Source organism: Bubalus kerabau, chromosome 23 (genome assembly GCF_029407905.1).
Source record: "Bubalus kerabau isolate K-KA32 ecotype Philippines breed swamp buffalo chromosome 23, PCC_UOA_SB_1v2, whole genome shotgun sequence".
Taxonomy (NCBI): domain Eukaryota; kingdom Metazoa; phylum Chordata; class Mammalia; order Artiodactyla; family Bovidae; genus Bubalus; species Bubalus kerabau.
Genome location: NC_073646.1, coordinates 42848962 through 42867369, shown reverse-complemented (window position 1 = coordinate 42867369; position 18408 = coordinate 42848962). Strand labels below are relative to the sequence as shown.

General features: G+C 53.1%; 1 protein-coding gene across 11 annotated transcripts in view; it reads left to right on the top strand.

Moving 5' to 3' along the window:
• SUN1 (Sad1 and UNC84 domain containing 1) overlaps positions 1 to 18213 on the top strand; it is a 44808-nt gene extending 26595 nt beyond the window's left edge. For 2 of the 11 annotated variants that reach the window (XM_055562366.1, XM_055562355.1), the window contains exons 7-22: positions 370 to 453; positions 638 to 748; positions 1880 to 1978; positions 2491 to 2584; positions 3447 to 3505; positions 3648 to 3793; positions 4533 to 4709; positions 5391 to 5477; positions 6516 to 6559; positions 7958 to 8093; positions 9776 to 10030; positions 10572 to 10656; positions 12999 to 13114; positions 14205 to 14372; positions 16028 to 16120; positions 16475 to 18213. In XM_055562366.1, coding sequence (XP_055418341.1) covers positions 370 to 453; positions 638 to 748; positions 1880 to 1978; positions 2491 to 2584; positions 3447 to 3505; positions 3648 to 3793; positions 4533 to 4709; positions 5391 to 5477; positions 6516 to 6559; positions 7958 to 8093; positions 9776 to 10030; positions 10572 to 10656; positions 12999 to 13114; positions 14205 to 14372; positions 16028 to 16120; positions 16475 to 16588 — 1868 coding nt within the window. In that variant the 3' untranslated portion in view covers positions 16589 to 18213. The remainder of the gene's footprint in view (positions 1 to 369; positions 454 to 637; positions 749 to 1879; positions 1979 to 2490; positions 2585 to 3446; positions 3506 to 3647; positions 3794 to 4532; positions 4710 to 5390; positions 5478 to 6515; positions 6560 to 7957; positions 8094 to 9775; positions 10031 to 10571; positions 10657 to 12998; positions 13115 to 14204; positions 14373 to 16027; positions 16121 to 16474) is intronic. The other 9 variants (XM_055562357.1, XM_055562360.1, XM_055562359.1 and 6 more) reach the window with 9 other exon arrangements.
• The last annotated feature ends 195 nt before the right edge of the window (positions 18214 to 18408 follow it).

Here is an 18408-nt window from a genome sequence, read left to right as displayed (position 1 = left end):
TGCTTTCAAGGTGGAGAAAACACTCCTCCCCACGCGACGCTTCGCTCACGCCCTCCCCTTGACCTGTGCGGCCTTTCTCTCTGTTGCTTTCAGCCTTGCTCTGCACCTCTCTCTCTCTGCAGTTCTGGGTGTTTCCTGGATGTCGATCAGCATTTGAACAGTAAATAAAAAGTTAATACGCTCATCTTTTTATTCTTATGACCTTTTTAAAGTAAAAAAATTACTCGAATAGTATTTAAAATGATGTTTCAAGAGTGACCGAAGCAGGCCCACCGTGTGTGCTAGCGGGCGTGTCCGGGCAGGCGGCCCCCCTGCCCCTCGGCGCCCTGCAGAGCCCGTCCGGCTCAGCCCCTCTCGCCTGTGTTGCAGCTCATTCCAGTCACTGTGGGAGGATGGACGCGCGCGCGCGCCTGGCTGAGGACGGCCACCTCCGTGTGAACGGGGCGTCGCTGTGTAAGTATGGGGGCCGTGGGGGCCGCGGCCCTCAGGCCGGGAGCCGGCGGCACTGGCGGCGCTGGCTGGGACTTTCGTGATTTCAGTTTCCTGCTCGTTCCAAACGGCGGTTGCTGCGCACCGTTGAGATCGACAGGGTGTGTATGTCCATCTGTCCGATTAACTGCGTGTCCCACCCCTGCAGGCGACGACTGTAAGGGGAGGAAGCGCCTGGAAATGCACGTCAGCACCCGCTCGCAGCGCTCGCGGCCAGGAGGGCTGGCAGGGACCCTGGGGCTCGCCCTGTCCCGCGCAGGTTGTCTGGCGCTTTTGCCTTATAGCTCTGACATCTCTGTCGTGAGTTAGTGTCACGGGTGCTCCTTGTTTACTGTTTCTTTGTGCTTGAAATGCAAGGCCTCAGTGAGACTGACAGAGTGGTAACTTTGGTTTAAATATGGAGACTCTCATTCTTGAAAAGCTTCTCTGCAAGTGTATCTAGTGTAAATGAAGCGTGTGGAGAGGAGCACATTCGAGGTGAACTGAGCGGCTGAGAAGAGGCCGGGCCCTGGGTGCACGCTGTCGTCGCCCGGGACTCGGGGCCGGGCCGGAGCCTGTGCGGCCCGCACGGCAGAGACGGCCGTGCTTCCAGCTCGTGCCTGCCAGCCTCTTGGCAGAGGGGCGCTAGTCTTTAAAAAGCTGAACTTCACAAATTTTTGTCTCTCATTGTTAATTAATAAACATAAAGTTATAGATTAAAAAAAAAGATAAGCCTCTAACACCATGTGTCTTTACACATCAGCTGAGTTGGAATCACTTAACATTTTCGGGAGTCAACACACAAATGCTGTGTGAGTGTTTAACTTCCATGGTTACCCTTAAAAACGGGAACAGTTGATTTCACAAGCAGCTTCCTGCCTTAGATACGGTGTGACTTTGGGCATAAAGTTTGTTGTGTTTTGTTCTGTCACCCAGTGGGGATGCTGGTTTGATTCCAGGATATTCTTCACCAGTGTGGGAAGATTTTCATTCTGGTGTCTGAGTAGCCATTGTCTCACCCAGAGCCTATTAGCTGCTGGTGCGTGTGGCGTTTACTTCCTTTACCTGACTGCAGTGTCTTACTGGTACACGGTCTGCCCGCAGCCACTGCACACATGTGCAGGGCAGCTGCCAGCCAGCCCCTGCAGGCTTATGAGAAACCTCTGCGTTTTACGTCCTACGTGTCCGTAGGCAGAAGTGAGTGAAATCTGTTGCGACCCAGAGCAGGGATCTCATGAGTTAGTGTCAGCGTCTTGCTTGGACCTAAGCCAGCCAGTGGCCGTTCTCAGGGGAGGCTGTGGGCTCTGACGTGCGGGTGCGGGTGTGGTGCAGACGGGCGCTGTCCGCTGCTGCCCCGGGACCGGGGCTGGTGTCTGAAGGCGCCCCTCCTGCCTCGTCCTCTCCGGCACAGGTCAGCTCGCGGGGCAGGCGCTGCGCAGGGCCGGAGCCGCAGGATGGCATGTGTCCCGGATGCTGCTGTCGGTGCTCTGCTTGGCCACGGCCGCCCCAGGTGCTTACTTTGGCCTTCCGTGTTAGCACTTCTTGGCTTTTGGCGGCTAAGCACCTGCAATAAACTGTTTACCTAGCCAATAAACATTTCGTTCTCGCTTTCCATGCTTTTGTCCTTCGTGTAGCGTGTTCTGCCATCTGTTAGAAATGCTCCCAGTCCTGTGATTTTAGCTGCATGGGCATTCTTTGTTTCTCGGAGTTCGGGGTTCTGTGTGAGTCCAGCTGCTTGCTTCTGCTGTACTTGCGAGTGCATGGACTTCGTGTTCCCTTTTGTGTCTTGTGTACGGCATGTTGCTTTGTGGCTTATTTATGTTCCTGTTTGAGTTACGGGTATTTCTGCTGTGGTGACTAAGCATCATCCTATATACTTCATCCCTGACTTCATCTTGATAGACTTTCAAGTGTCTGTTAACACATTTCCTGTGGTTCTGGCCTATCTTCACAAAACTGGTCCTTTAGCGATTTGCTCTCCCTAAAAACTCTCCACAGGACCTTTGGTGTTTTCTCTTCTAGGGAAGGCAGCGTCTGAAGTGTTCTGGTGGCTCGGGATTGGATGGTACCAGTTTGTGACTTTGATCTCTTGGCTGAATGTGTTTCTTCTTACAAGGTAAGGAAGCCAATGCCATGTCAGCTGGGTGTTTTAAAGAGCTGATTTTTTGCTGATTTCATGATCTCATTTGACTTAACCATTTTATATTTTGTAAAGTGCTTTCATATTCTTAAATGATTGTTCAAGCCACTCCTGTGCAAAGGGAAAGGCAGGTGTTGTCAAGGAGACCGGTGTGCGGAGGTTGAGCAGCGCGTCCTGGAGCACACGGCTGGGAGGGTGCTCAGGGCTAGGCCCAGGCCCCTGGCTCCCTCTCTGGTGCACTCGCCCTGGCACCAGGGTGCCCCTGTGGGCCAGTGCCCGCGGCCCCTGAGTGCCCTCCTGTGCACCCAGCCCAGCGTATTGGCAGTTAATGACCTGTTGGCTTGTTCACGTGGGCCCTGAGGACAGCCCTGCGTGGGCAGGTTCTCTTGTAGCATCTGCTGACCCTGTGCGTAAAGCTAGCTGCACTTCTTGGCCTGTGGCCTTCCCATTTAAAATGAGAGCTGCTGCTGCTAAGTCACTTCAGTCATGTCCGACTCTGTGCGACCCCATAGACGGCAGCCCACCAGGCTTCCCCATCCCTGGGATTCTCCAGGCAAGAACACTGGAGTGGGTTGCCATTTCCTTCTCCAGTGCGTGCAAGTGAAAAGTGAAAGTGAAGTCGCTCAGTCGTGTCTGACTCTGGCGACTCCATGGACTGCAGCCCACCAGGCTCCTCAATCCATGGGATTTTCCAGGCACGAGTACTGGAGTGGGGTGCCATTTGCCTTCTCCAAAATGAGAGCAGGGGATGTGCTTTGTATAAAATTACCTAGCGAGGGCAGGCAGGATGGTGAGCCCTGCTTTTCACTTTTCCCAAGTTACATCTTTTCATTCCTAGGTGCCTTCGAAATATTTGCAAGTTTTTAATCTTGCTCATTCCACTGTTACTTTTACTAGGTAAGTACAATTTAACTTTGTTACCTTACATGACGAGTATGTACACATGCACATGTATGTGAATTAGTGAAAAAACAGAGCATTTAAATGTCTGCCATTTGAAGAACAGCGTGTGCACAGGGTGCTTTTTCTCTGCTTTGAGCTGCAGGTGTTTCGTTGTGGGGCCAGGGTGACATCTTTTCACTCCTGCCTGTGTTAAACTGGACCCACAGCCACAGAGTGCAGAGAGTGGATGACCACGGGACCACGGTCACACCTGCTGCCTCCCACCCCAACCAGCCTCTGCAGGTAATCAGTCAGGAGACCCGCTTCCCTGGCATTGCCAGTCTGTTCTCCCAAGCGAGTTTCTGCATTCCTTGTAAACGACAGGGCAGTTCAGCTGGGCTCCTTCCCTGTTCTGAAACACTTCGAGTAATGCATACAGGCACACCTCAAGTACTGTGTTAGCTCCAGTATCACACGGGTTTTCTGGTTTCCTGGTGCACATGAAAGTCGTGTTTACCTTATGGTACTTTACAAGTACGATGGCATTACGTTTGAAAAAATAACGTACAGACCTTAACTGAAAATACTTCACTGTTAACAAACCTTAACTGTCGTCTAAGCCTTTAATGAATCATATAATGTTTTTGCTGGTGGAGAGTTTGAAATATTTTGAGAATTACCCAAGTGTGATACAGACCCAGGGGAGCACGGGCTCCTCTGTGTCGTTAGGAAGGTGCGTGGACAGAACCTTGGCTTGTGAAAGTGCAGTGCTTGTGGGGTTCTGTATTTCAGTGCATCTCATCATTCAGCTCATTTTCACTTAAAAAAAGAGTTCTCAGTACTTTGGAAAAATGTAGAAAGCATAAAGCAGAAAATAAAAACCACCCATAGGCTGCCACGTAAAGGAGCTCACTAAAGAGGAACGTGTTTCTGTCTTTTCCTTCGGGCTGTGTGAGTTGTCATTGACGTTTCCTGTAGCGCTCTGCTTGCTGTCTGGACTTGTCCTGTCTTTTTGTCCCCTTTGGAACCTCTTCCTCTGCAGGTTGGCGACGAGGCCTTGCACTGGCATCGGATGAGTGAGGTGGAGAGGCAGGTGGCCGCGTTGTCGGGGCAGTGCCACAGGCACGATGAGGAGCTGGGGCAGCTGCTGGCTTTGCTCCAGAAGCTGCAGGCTCGGGTGGACCGGGCGCACGGCAGCAGTGAAGGGGCGTCACCCCTGGTGAGGAGTGTGGGGCGGGGGGCAGCGTCTCAAGGGGGCTGGTGCTGGTGGGCTCCCGGGCTCCACAGTGACACCAGGGGGTTCTCAGGCACAGGGAGCAGGTGGACCCTGCGGTGGGGTGCTGCAGGGAGGGCAGTGGGTCCTTGACCTGCCGTAGCCGGTGCTGTGGCGCTCCTGCCACTCCCGAGGAGAAGCCCCGTCTGAGGACAGGGTGGGGCAGGTGGAGAGGCCTGTGGGTGTCGCCCAGGATGGGGTGCAGGCTGCAGCTGGACACATGGCTGTCCCTGGCCTGCATTTTATTTCATGAGTGGATTGAACACAGTTGCACGAAACTTTACTATCACGGAACTGAAAATTTGCTCAAAGCTGTTACTTAAAATATCTCAAGATCATGAGATAGTTAAGAGCAGCTACTAGTCCTTCTGAAACCATGAGCTTTTATATATATATGTTTCATGTCTCATCTGTTTGGTTCTCAAAGAAAGAATTGTCAGTCCGTTTTCCTCAAAACCACCGTACGGCAGGTTTCAGATGTCTGAACTTAGACCCAGAGAGGATGTCCTCCCTGCGGGGTGCTGTGGCGGGCTGTGCTATGGAGGAACGGCATGGCCTGGCTGACAGGTTTGGGCTTATTTGCTGCTTAATTTTCTCTGCCATTTTTCATTCATTTTCCCTTTCAAGACTGACTATGTGACGCTTCACCAAGAGCATGAATTGCGCATCTCCAGCCTGGAAGATGTACTTGGAGAACTGACAGAAAGATCTGAGGTATTCATGCACTTGACCTTTCCCTTTCAGCCCCAGCAGCGCGGTTTCCTTGACGAAAGTCAGCAGTCACCGCTGTGTTCAGAGCACCCCAGCCTCTCTGAAGGTTCTGCCTTAGGGCGTCTGCTGCCGTCCTTCATGAGACCAAACAGCAGTATTTCTGCCTGCGCCCTGTGCCCTGGGTGCTTGCGGTCTTGCTCTAGTGACTCCCACGTGTGTCCAGCTCACGGGCTCCCAGCTGTCTTTTGAGGGGAAGGGTCTGAACCAGTTGTGGGCTGGGCAGGCTCTCCTCGCCGTCCCCCACCTCCGCAGGGTGATGGTGTCTGTGGACAGGGAGAGGGGCAGCACCCTGACCCTTGTGCAGAGGGGTTTCCGGGGGAAGTCTGGTCTCTTCAGGCGTCGAGGAGGCAGAGAGAGGAGGCCTGGGGGCGCTGAGATAGGGGTGGACCTGCTGCTTCAGGGGAGACCATAGCTCTCGGGGTAGGGCTCACCGCAGACAGCGTCCGAGGCAGGTGGTTTACTTTGTTCATCAATTGGAAGTTTCCGTGGCCCCCGCAGGAGAACCCATGGCTATCCCACGCGCGTGTGGCTGCTGCCACGGAGCGGGGCCTCGGTCCAGTTATGACCTGTGAATGGCTGTGAACAAACCGTGTTTATGAGGCACGGCTTCGTGTGTGAAGCTGCCACCTGCTTCTCCGCGCCCTGCCTCATTTAAGGCACTCGCTGGGGCTGGCGGAGTCTGGCTTCATGGCCTGGGTACTGGTTACAGGAGCTGCTTAGTTTGAAAATCTGTCAAGCCGCTCCCAGGTGAACTGTGTGCCCCTCTGAATGGACACTGTGTGTCTTTTAAAGTCTGTTGTGAAAAGTAAAGTAAATACCCCTCACCTGCCTGCCAGCAGCCAGGGATGGGCTTTAAATTAAGGGGGAGAATCCCAGATAAATGTGTGTCTGTTCCTATTTACATGTATGTAGTCATGTATGTGACTTCCTGGAAAGTTGGCGCATAACTTGTGTATTTAAACAGTTTCTTGATCGTTTTAGGCCATCCAGAAGGAGTTAGAGCAGGCCAGGCTAAGAACAGCCAGGTAGGACGTTTCACGTAATTCCTCTCCCGCCTTCTCGGCTCCTCGGTGTCCCGTGGGGTGCACCGTCTCAGCACGGGAGTGGCGGGGCTGTGTCAGCTGCAGCCGCTGTCTTCCTGGGAGGTTCTCAGGGCACCTGAGGATGGAGGAGGCTGGGGGAGGCTTGTTGCCATCCACCTCCATGCAGCACCAAAGACGCGGGGCCCTGTGTGCTCTGGGGAGCCTCCCTCCCTGGACGCGCCTTGGAGGGCCACCCCAGGCAGGGTAAGGAGCGGCCGTGGGCCGTGGGGGTGGTGGGCCTCCTGCCGGGGCCTCTGCTCGCCCCGGGGCACCGCAGTGCAGCCCTGAGCCCTGAGCCCTGCTCGGCAGCCCCTCGAGGAGACCTGCCTTCCCAGCCAGCATGGCTGCGGCACGGCTGGGCCTCCTCTGAGCCCTGGCCTCTCGGCAGTTCCGAGGGCGCCGTGTTTGGTCATCACACCCTGCTGCTTCTCCCCTGCACATTTACGCCCTCAGCTGTGCGGTGCTTCCCTTGCCTGCGAGCCTCACAGCTGCCTGTCTTTTCACACACTTGGTTTTGTCACCCTGGCTCTCCCTGCCACTGTTACCCTTCTGTTACTCCAGTAACTCACTTGGAAGCGAACAGGTGGGGACCTCTGACCTCCAGTCTTCCTGTCTCTGGCCCCAGTGTGTCTGTGGGTCCTGTGTCGTGATTTTAGGCCTCAGGACGGTGTGAGTGGCAGACCTTTTAACTCTCCTTCGGGGCCTTCATGTGTCAAAGCCCCTCTGACCGACCGTTCAGACCCTGCCTGCAGTGTTCACCCCCGAGGGCACTCTTGTGAGATTCTCCACGCAATGGGACCTGCCTATAAACAAGAGAAATAGAACACTACCGTTTCCTAACATACAATGGCTGCATTAAAATAGGATTGTTAAAACCCCGAAACCATGTTTTTAGTTTAGTTTTCTCTCCTAGTAGCATGAAAAATTCATTCTTAACTTTATGATGATTACCAATAAATATAGCCTCATTTATGAGTTTATGAAGTCTTTCAGAATTTTAAGGAGATAGGGGTAGGTTTTACATATTAAATGGTGTATAGGAGGTGCCCACCCCCCAGTGGAGGCGAAACCACTGCTGACAGCAGTGTGTGTGGTGTGAGTGTGTGTGTGTGGTGTGAGTGTGTGTGTGTGGTGTGAGTGTGTGTGGGGGGTGATTGTGTGTGGGGGGTGATTGTGTGTGGGGGTGTGTGTGTGCGCGCGCGCGCCAACGCTGAGGTGGGAACAGTCTCTGGGCCCTTGACTTGAACCTGCCTTGTGCTAGGGGCAGGCGGGTGTTAGCAGCCACCCTCCCTGTGACGGGGCCTGTCCCTAATGGTTCTGTCTGCCGTCCTTCCCCCACAGTGGTGCTGGCGAGGAGCAGCGCCTGCCTGCCCTGGTCGGGCGTCTGGAGCAGGAGCTGGGGCACCTGAAAGCGGACTTGTCCAGCTGGCAGCGTGGGCAGGCCGGCTGTGAGAAGGCGGAGGCCATCCGTGAGAAGGCAAGTGCCTCAGCTTTTATGTTTGTTGTGGAAAATAGAGACACTGAGTTGGTGCCTTAAGTTTTTTTAATTTCAACTTTCTTTAAAAATTTTATTTTACTATGTTTGAAGTTTTTTGAACATTTTAAATGAAATAATTAAAAAATTCAGCTCCCCTCGAATTCCCTCCATTCCGGTGACACAAGGTGTGGGTGCCAGGCCTATCTTTCCCTCCAAGGGCGCGCCTGTATGGAGGGGGCAGTTTGTCTGTCTGTCCCCAGAGCAGACGCTCGTGCCTCACATCCGTCAGGACGTTGCATCAGGGCCGCCCATGCTCACACAGAAGCAGAAGCCCCACGCGCAGAGCTGCGGGCGGTGAGAGCAGAGGTGCAGGCTATGCTGAGCTGGGCGGGCGGGCGGGGGACAGGTCGGTGTGTGGTGCCGGGAGCCCCGAGGCTGATGAACACCGATAAATACGTGAACAACTGTAAGTGTAACGGTGTACTGTTGCAGAGCACACGGCGGCTGCGGTAAAACAGGACTGTTAGAGCCCTGAAGCAGTATGTTTTTGGTTTAGTCAGTCACTAGACTTAGCCCTGGAGAAGGCAATGGCACCCCACTCCAGTACTCGTGCCTGGAAAATCCCATGGACGGAGGAGCCTGGTAGGCTGCAGTCCATGGGGTCGCTAGGAGTCGGACACGACTGAGCGACTTCACTTTGACGCATTGGAGAAGGAAATGGCAACCCACTCCAGTGTTCTTGCCTGGAGAATCCCAGGGACAGGGGAGCCTGTTGGGCTGCCGTCTATGGGGTCACACAGAGTCGGACACGACTGAAGTGACTTAGCGTAGCGTAGCATAGACTCAGCCCACCCTGGCAGGCGACCCGTCTCCCTGAGTGGGTTTGCAGGTTGCATGAACACCTGCTCCTCGGTCCTCAGGTTGGTGGGGTTGTGACCGTCCCTGCAGGGGGCCTGGGGGACAGGGGCCTGCAGCCTCCTGGGGGAAGGCCCTGAGACGGTCATGGGTCGCAGAGACTTTGTTTTGAAGACAAGCAGCCCCGCTCTTGGAACCCGGGTGCAGAGGTGAAAGAGCCCACGCTGGGGCCACGGACACGCGAGCAGCGTTGTGACGTTAGTGCTGAAGTGCCCTGAGGTGGGGTGGCGGCTGACACGTGTGGTAGAACATTCCAGAGTGCGCAGATGGGGAGGTTGCTGGCTGGCGGCATCACAGGAGCTGTGCTTTCCCATGTGCTGCTGCCCCGAGCTCATTCTCTGTGGAGCCTGAAGAGGAGCATGTGCACGCCGTGGTGTCTGTGTAGAAACACTGCACCGGGATGCTTCCTCCCTGCGTAAAGTCACGTCTGCAGTTGTGTATGGGACTGTTAGCTTCTCAGACTGAATTTGAAGACGGGGGCCCTATTGTCTCTGCACCTCAACTGGGGCGGGGCCCCCTCCAGCCCCCTCTTTGGGCACCCAGGGCACCCAGACTTGCTTACCTCTGTCCCTGCTCCTTGAATGTATCCCAGCATCTTTGGAGGGTTTCTTAAATCTTATATGAAAGGGAAGAACTGTGTCGCGTTTCTGTCATGGGTTTTGGTCAGCTGTGTGGTCTTTCCCGGTATCTAAGGTGATTGAGTGAAGAGTTGAAAAGATTCATCTAAAACAATAGATTCACATGATACTCACCAATGATGTTTCTAGGTGGATGTCCAGATCAGAGAGACTCTCAGACTCATATTCTCTGGGGATGAGCACGATTCTTCTGTCGACTGGCTGCTCCAGAAGCTGTCTGCTCAGTTTGTGAGCAAGGATGATGTGCAGGTTTTGCTACGAGATTTAGAGCTGCAGATCCTGAGGAACATCACGCACCACATTTCTGTGACAAGACAGATGCCGACCTCCGAAACTATAGTGTCTGCTGTGAGCGGAGCAGGCATTTCGGGAATAACAGAAGCGGTGAGTGGACGAGGAATGTTTAAGTCACATGGTGATGAAGCTGCCCGTGTAGGTATTAAGCTAGCAGATGCTGACGTTTTGTTGCCTGGGCATGGTCCCTTAAGGGTGTGACGATGGTGTGGAAAGTGCTCAACTCCAAGCGGGTGTGGGGGGCAGGTTTCCTGTTGTCAGACTACTTCTTGGAAGTGTTACGCTTTACACTTTATTAATCTTTTTGTCCCAAAGATTTTGTCTACCTGGGTGGCCACATACCTTCTGCAATTACACAGAAATTTCCCATAGTGCAGTCCCAGTTACCGTCTCTGATGCTGTCCCTTGCTTGTCCATTTTTTATGGCACCAGGGGTTCTGGCTCTGAGCCTTTTGTGCCGTGTCTGAGCCTGGGTGTCTGGCTTTGGCCCTCTCGCCAAGGTCCCCGCGGTCACAAGCAGGACTCAAGCCTGGCGTTGCTGAGGCGCCCCACATAGAGCTCACTGAAAGTCTGTCTCTGTCACTAACGTGCGAGTCTTGTCTCTGCTCCTGTGGGCGCCGCCTCTGCCCAGCAAGCACGGGTCATCGTGAACAACGCCCTGAAGCTGTACTCCCAGGACAAGACGGGCATGGTGGACTTCGCCCTGGAGTCTGGGGGTGAGTGCCTGATTCCTCGGTCAAGAGCAGGGGCGGGGGCGTGGGAGAGCACGCGACGGCCTGAGGGGGAGCGTCACTCCAGGCGCAGCCCTGGGGTCTGCTGGAGACGGGCCAGCTCCCCCGGAGCGCGGGCTGTGGGGGTGCGCGGCCAGATGACACGCGGCAGCAGAACCCCAGAACTACTGATTCTTCACTTACAGTCTTATGTGTTGTAAAGTGTGTGGGTTTTTTAAAGAATAGAAGTCCACTGACTGTAGAGTATTTTTCAAACTGTATCCCGGGGCAGTAGTGCCCCCTGTCAGCCACGTGCAGGCCTGTGGGGGGCGTCAGGGACACAGCAGTGAATTGGACAGTCCTTGCCCCCCAGAACCTCCTCTCCAGGGGGAGACAGATGACAGAAGAATGGCCATTACCATGCCAGAAGCCACAGCTGGTGGGTAGAAAGTACGGGCACTGTTCCGGCTTCTCAGGAAGGCCTGTCGGAGGTGCTGCGTGGACGTGGCCCCGGGCCAGGTGCGCTGGAAGGGCCAGCCTGTGGTTCAGCGAGGCGGCGAGCCCATGGACCTTTGTCGCCAGCCCTCGGTGACCTCCAGGACAGCACCCGGAGTCACATGGGACGCGTGTGAAAACGGGAGTGGCGTCACGTCAGTTCAGGGAGCGTTTGGCAGCAGACACGTTGGAGAAAAATCTTGGTTTTCTGAACGTTTAGGGTCTCTCGGAGGAAGAGAGGTTCTTGGCACGCGCCAGTAACCATGTGAGCACCTGCGGGAGGGCTGAGGGCAGCTGGCAGGGCGCTGGCGGGGCCGGGGGCCTCCCCTCACTCACCCTTGTGGGCTGTTGCTCCTGCCGGAGGCGTCCAAAAGCTGCTTGCTGTGCGGCTGGTGTTTAGAATGACTGTTTTAGAATATTTTAAGTGATTGTAGTTTTGTGTTCTGAAATTCAGTGGTTTCTGAGGAAACTTTGACAACTGAGACATCACATGATTTTTACCAGTTCGATGGGACCAATAGTTGCCATGTTTTCTTAGAGGTGTAAGTGCTCACAGGTCGGTATGCCACTGATTCAGAATTCTCATCATCCCGAGAAGGCTGAACTGAACGTTCTGTTACTGAACAAAGCATTTATTGGCTCTTCCTAAGTGAAAAAACTGAGTCACTGTATTTAAGGAGACACTTTTTTAGACAGAGAATAAGATATTTTAAAAAGAATTCAGAAGTTTGGACCGGCTGATAGCTAGATCAAAATCACGTTATTTTCTTGTTTAAAATTCTTTCCCATGCACGCTTCTCCCATTAGGTGAGGAGCCCCAAGAGGGGCCGGGGCTATGTCTGCTGGTGTCCCCAGCATGGTCGTGTGCATCCAGCGGAGGCGCCGCTGGCTCCTAGCGGACAGACTGCTCGGGACTGCTTGGATTTATTAATCACGCACTTGTTTTCTTTTTAGTTTATTTTAGTTGATGTTTCTTCCCACACCAACGTGTTTTGACCTGCTTTGGCACCAACATCCTATCCCATCTCCTATTGAGAGGCAAATTGGACTTTTTTTTTTTTAACACTTTTATTATAATTATTGAGATATAATTCATGTAACAGACCTCACCATTTTCAAGTGTACAGCTGGGTGGCTTTTAGTATACTTACCATGTTATAACAGTTACCATTATCTACTTCCAGAACATTTTTGTTTATTTCCAAATAGAAATCCTGTCCTGTTAGCAGACACGTCACATTACCCCAGCAATAAGTAGGCCATCTGAAAACGCCCCTGTCAGGTAACGCTGATGCCTGGTTAGATTCATTATTCTTTATTTTAAAATGAGAACAAAAATTCACTCAGAGTCACCGCACCCATGGTGGCAGGCCAGGAGCCCAGTGTCTTTTTGGCATTAGGACTGTGTGTCCTAAAACATTTCTGAACTGTTGACTCTGAATTTGGAAAAAGTAAAATTAAGAATGGAGGGGCTTCCCTGGTGGTCCAGTAGTTAACAATTCACCTTGCAGTGCAGGGGACACAGTTCGATCCCTGGTCTGGGACGATCCCACGTGCTGCAGAGCAGCTAAGCCTGAGCGCTGCAGCTACTAAGCCTGTGCTCTGGAGCCTGCACGCCACAGCTAGAGGGCCAAGCACAGCCGTGAATGAACCTCCCCAGTGCTGCAACTAGACCCCATCAGTCAAGTAAATATTAAAAAAGTAAGATTGGAGCTGCTTTTCATGTAAGATTATTTACAGGACTAGAAACGTGAGAATTTTTAGAACATTACAAACAGACCCCTAAGGTGGGAGTGATGCTGCTTCCGAAACAGTAGGATGAGGCGCTGAGTCGCATCTGTGCTCTGCCGCAGGGGGGAGCGTCTTGAGTACCCGCTGCTCCGAGACGTACGAGACCAAGACCGCGCTCATCAGCCTGTTCGGCGTGCCGCTCTGGTACTTCTCCCAGTCGCCCCGCGTGGCCATCCAGGTGAGCAGGCGTCCGGGCCGCACGTGCGTGTCCTGGCCTTGAGCAGGTGTGGTGCCACTGTGACCGTCTGGGGGTGTGCGCGTTCTGCTTCCACAGAGTTGCAGGCCGGAGCGTGCAAGTCCCGAGTCCACAGTCCAGGGTGTGCCTCATGCAGCGGCCCCAGACCCAGGAGCAGAGTCCCACACCTCACGGTCCCCATCATCCCCGCTCACTCAGAGGCGATTCCTGATGCCTCTGCTGGCTCTGCTTGTTTCTGGGCTTGCCGCAGGCGAGGCTGCCCGTGCCATCCTGTGCTGGGCTTTACAGTCTCGGGGGTGTCCCCTATGGCTCAGAGCCAGGCCTGTCTGAGAGGACACAGCCTGGCTTGCCCCTGGGGAGCCTGGCCTCTCTGCAGGCGGAAAGGACCCTGCCGGGGACCCGGAGCCCCAGGCGCAGGGTGGTCGGCTGGTGCGCTTGGAGAGGCGGAGATGCACACGGGGTGCTGGGGTGGGTGGGAGGTGGTCCCGGGTGAGGGCTGCAGGGTCCTCCACCGCAGTACAAGCCCTCTCTCGCGGGGAGTGCTCCACCTCTGTTGTCTGGGGCTGTGTCCACACACAGGGCGTGAACGTGGGCTCCCCGTTCAGCCAGAGTGTGGCTGCGTGCGCGCTCTGCGAATGCCAGGGGCTGCATCCTGCTGCTCTGGGCTCGGCATGCGGGGCGTGCACCCCCAGCACAGAGCGGGTTTTGTCTGGTGGGGGTTATGATCTGTCTGCGAGGTGAGAGGTGGTGACAGGTGTCGCTTGAATTGTGCTTTTCTTGTTGCTCTGGGAACAGGGTCTCCCTGCATCCGAGGCGCTCGCAGCGCCGTGTGCCGCCCGTTCCCACGGGCTCACCTGACCGGGCGCTCACCTCGCGCTGCACACGTGGCCCTTCGGGGTGAAGTCACAGATGCCTTTCCTCACTTCCTATTTCTAATCTTACTCATGACCACTTCTTACCAGCAAACATTGCGTGGTTTGTTTTTTCAGTATTAGCCCGTCTTCTCTCACCGCTCCTGTTTCAAGTGGCAGGAGCTTGTTCAGCATTAAGTGTGAGTGTTGCCTCTCCGCAGCCTGACATCTACCCAGGGAACTGCTGGGCGTTCAGAGGCTCCCAGGGGTACCTGGTGGTGAGGCTGTCAATGACGATCCGCCCGACCGCCTTCACCCTGGAGCACATACCAAAGACACTATCACCCACGGGCAGCATCACCAGCGCCCCCAAGGACTTTGCGGTTTACGTGAGTGCACCCAAACCCAGAGACCCCGTCTCAGCCGTCTGGGAATCTCCCAGACATGAGCCCCGAGAAGGCTGTGACGCGAGTACACTACCAGCGTCGGCCCTTGGTCCTCCCCTCTGCCCGCTGACCTCTGAGTATCCAGTAAACATGGAGGGAGACGTTCCCAGACTTTTCCAGGGAGGGAGGCTGCGGGAGGACTCGCCTCTCGTCGCTCAGCTGTGCAGTGTGTTCTGACTGCGGTGAGGACACGGCGAGGGTGCTGGGGAAAGGACACCCGGGTCCCCGCGCCCCGGACGCCACCGTGAACACTGGCGCTTCCCCTGAGCACCACAGCTGAGGGCGCTCCCCGCCGTCCAGCGGGAGGCTCTGCCTCCACTGCCGGGCCCAGGCCCCAGTTGGGAACTAAGATCCCACAAGCTGTGTAGCTTGGCAAAAAAAAATGCACAGTTTGAGGCAACACCATTCATAAAATTTCACTTCCTGCCCTAAAAAAGCACGTCGACCCCAAGAATGTGTCCGTGGGCGAGCGCCAGTGTGCCGTTTTAGAGCATCTGACGCCTGGGTACGCTGGAGCATCGCCTCCTGCCCGTGCACACTGGGCCGCTTCCCCCGAGTGCCCGTCCACGTGCCCGCCTCCCCACAGTTGTCTTCCTTCTTCAGTGACTCCCCAGAAGGACACTAGGGCAGCGGGGTGTTTCGGGGGCACGAGGGGCCTTCGACTCACCGGACCGCACGTGCTGTCAGCGTGAGGCATCCCTCGTCTCGGCTCCCTTTCTAAGTCTTTTTTTTAAATCTGCACTAACCCTGTGGTTCTTATTTTAATCTTCATGACTGTATTGCACATGCATGTTTCCTTTTTTGTAGAGTCTAGTTTTGTCTTTATTCATTTATCTTTGGGTATCTTGGTTTCCTTATGAATATTTTAGCTTTTTAATATGAAAACATTGATCCTGAGTCGTTCTGTTACAGATACACTTCCTACTGTCCAGTCTTAATTCCATATTTAGTCACACCTGCTCATCACCTGTAATTTCTTCCATGGCATTTTTACACCTAGAAAGTCCTTTTTTCTTTTATGAACCAGACATCTAATAGTCACTTGTTTCCTACTGGTTACTTTTTTATTGTGGTAAAATACACAGAACGTAAACTTAGCATCGTCACCATCTCTGAGTGTGCAGTTCAGGGGTATCAGGCACATTCATCCCATGGAAAGCCATCACCACCACCCTCCCCAGAGCTCCCTCATCTTCCCAAACGGACACGGTCTCCACAGACACCGGCTCCCGCCCCTCAGCCCTGGCACCCACCGTCCTCTTCCTGGCAGTGAGTCGACCTCACTCTGCTGGCCTTCTCTCCTTTCCCATGCTCATCAGGTGCCCTGGGGTCCACTTTGGAGTATGGAGGGCAACAGTGGGCCACGTGGGTGTTGCCCTCTCCCAGCCTGAGTTTTCCTGATCTTTGTAACGGGAAAGTACTGCCTGCTTCACAGGCTTTGTGGTCTGTGAGAAGCCCATAACAAAATGCCCAGCACACAGCAGGACTTCCTGGGAGGGCCTTCTCCCTGCTTTAATGGAAGCGTCATCCCCAGCCCCCACCCCACCCCATTACATTGTCTTTTCCCTTTATTTAGTGACTAGATGGTTCTGTTTCAGGGGTTAGAAAACGAGTATCAGGAAGAAGGGCAGCTCCTGGGACGGTTCACCTACGATCAGGAAGGGGAATCACTCCAGATGTTCGTGGCCCCGGTAAGACCTTGTGTGTCCTGCACATTCCGGGGTCCCTTGCCACAGTCCCAGCCTCGGGACCCACAGGTACTTACAGAACTGCCTACAGGGCGTGAGGGCCGGCCTCTGACAAAGTGGACCCGAGCTTCCTAGCTTCTCTGTTCCTGAGTGAGCCTTTTTAGTATGTAACTTGTTCTGCATAAATGTGTCATACGTGATGACCTGAACTTTGTGTCCTGTAATGATGTATTTCATGTTAAAAGCTTTAATCTCCAACTTGGCTACTTAATCTCAAGTCTCATAGCTGGGGAAGTGGTAGGGCTTGGGCATATTAATATGAAATGTGTGATTTTTTTCTTTTCCTCTCAATTACAGAAAAAACCGGAAAGAGCTTTCCAAATAGTGGAACTTCGGATTTTTTCTAACTGGGGCCATCCTGAATACACATGTCTTTACCGGTTCAGAGTTCATGGAGAGCCTATTGAGTAAAGAGATGACTCACTATTCTTGTACATTTTGTATATACTGGACAGCCTGGAACACTGGAATCCTTCATGGACTCAGGCAGAGTACAGCATTAAGTCACCCCTGAAATACACACGCCGACCGCCGGCAGGACACGGGTGGAGTGATGCGTGCTGCCCAGCCACTCCCAGCTCGCTGCTCCGTCCCCGGGAGACACTGCACGCTGGCTCTCGGGCTCAGAGACCTGCCAGCTGCAGGTGGCCTCTGGAGATTCATCTGAATGTATGGTTCACACAGACACTTATTTTGGGGGGGGGGGGGGGCTTTGATTTTGAACATAAAACTATTTGCTTGACATCAGGAACAAAGCAAAGGAAGTTAAAAAGTTTGGCGTGTTCTTGAAGCCTTGACAGCAGCCTTCACCAGCCCCTTGAAAGGGCCTTTGGGAGCAGATATGTGTTCAACCCAGCACACGTCTTTCAGGGAAGAACGGTGTCACCAAAGCTGAGAGCTGAACTCCCTTCCTTTAGGGTGAGCAGCTCCTCTGTTGGCATAAGTGGTTCTTTAATATCACCAGGTGCAGAAGTAATGAAAATGGGGTTTCCTGCTTAGCATGCTCCCACCACTGAGAAGGATTTTCCATCATCCATTCAGGAACCCTGGAGAGTTTCCCTTTGTTGCAGGTTTGAAGTGTGTCTGATTCGAGAGGGGATGGTCTGGATCTATACAAACATGTAAATAGAGTTCTCAGGTCTCCACTGGGCTCATCCCATCGGATTCTCCCTGCAGTTTCACTTCACACTATGAATAGGAACCAAGAAATCCAATCTTTTGGGTATTTTCAGGTTTTGTCTTGAATTTTGCTGAAAAGCGAACACTAACATGCTCTGTCTTTCAGAGGCTTATGTTTTTATTCCACTTACGGTTATTAAAGGAGATTGTCCCATGTGGCAAATTCATGAAACCAGGACATTTGGCGATGTCTCCTTACAGCAGCACTTTGTATGGCTGGATTTGCCTTTTGTTACGACTTGGCCATTCTCTTTGTTTTGGTTATAATTAATATTTAATATTTAGACTATTTTACTGAGCAGACTTTATAAATGAGGTATCTGCAAGGCACTTAAAGTTACAGATGTTTTACCTTAAAAATTATTTAAGTTTTATTGGGTTAAGACAGTTTTTTGGTGTACCATAAATGTATTTTCAGAAAAAGAAAATGATGGTGCTGACTGGTTTTCTGAAGAGTTTTATGTATATTGCACAACAGTCCTCAAATATACAAAACTACTTAAACTAGCATTTTTTTCACTCTTGTTAGAATTGAAATTGATGCCTATGCAGTTAAGTTGGATAAAATGTATACACGTTTCATATATTACAGGATAAATATATAGATCAAAATTTCCTATATAAAGCTAAATTTGGGAGACGGGGTGGAAATATTTTGAATATTTATTTTTAAAGATGCGAGACAGGACTTTGTGCAATGTATTTTTGTAAATGCTTTTCAACATACTTGTCTTTGGTAGAGCTTCTTTGCTGCCACCAAATTGGTAAGACGCTACCGAAATGTTTAAATAAAGAGTTTTAATTTTTAAAAGTGCATGTGACATTTCAAATGAATAATAAACAGTATGTTTCTTTACTCTACCTGCTTCGTCTCTGCCCGGGGCGATGAGGGAGACACAGCGCGTTGAGCGACCCCTCCTCCGACCCTTTCGGGCCGGGGTCTAAGGGCAGCGAGCCTCGCGGCGCGCGCGCGCCCCCGCCGTGCGCGTCCCCCTGGCGGCCGTGCGGTCCTCGCCGCGCGCGCCCTAGGCGCAGACGTGTCTCCGCGTTTC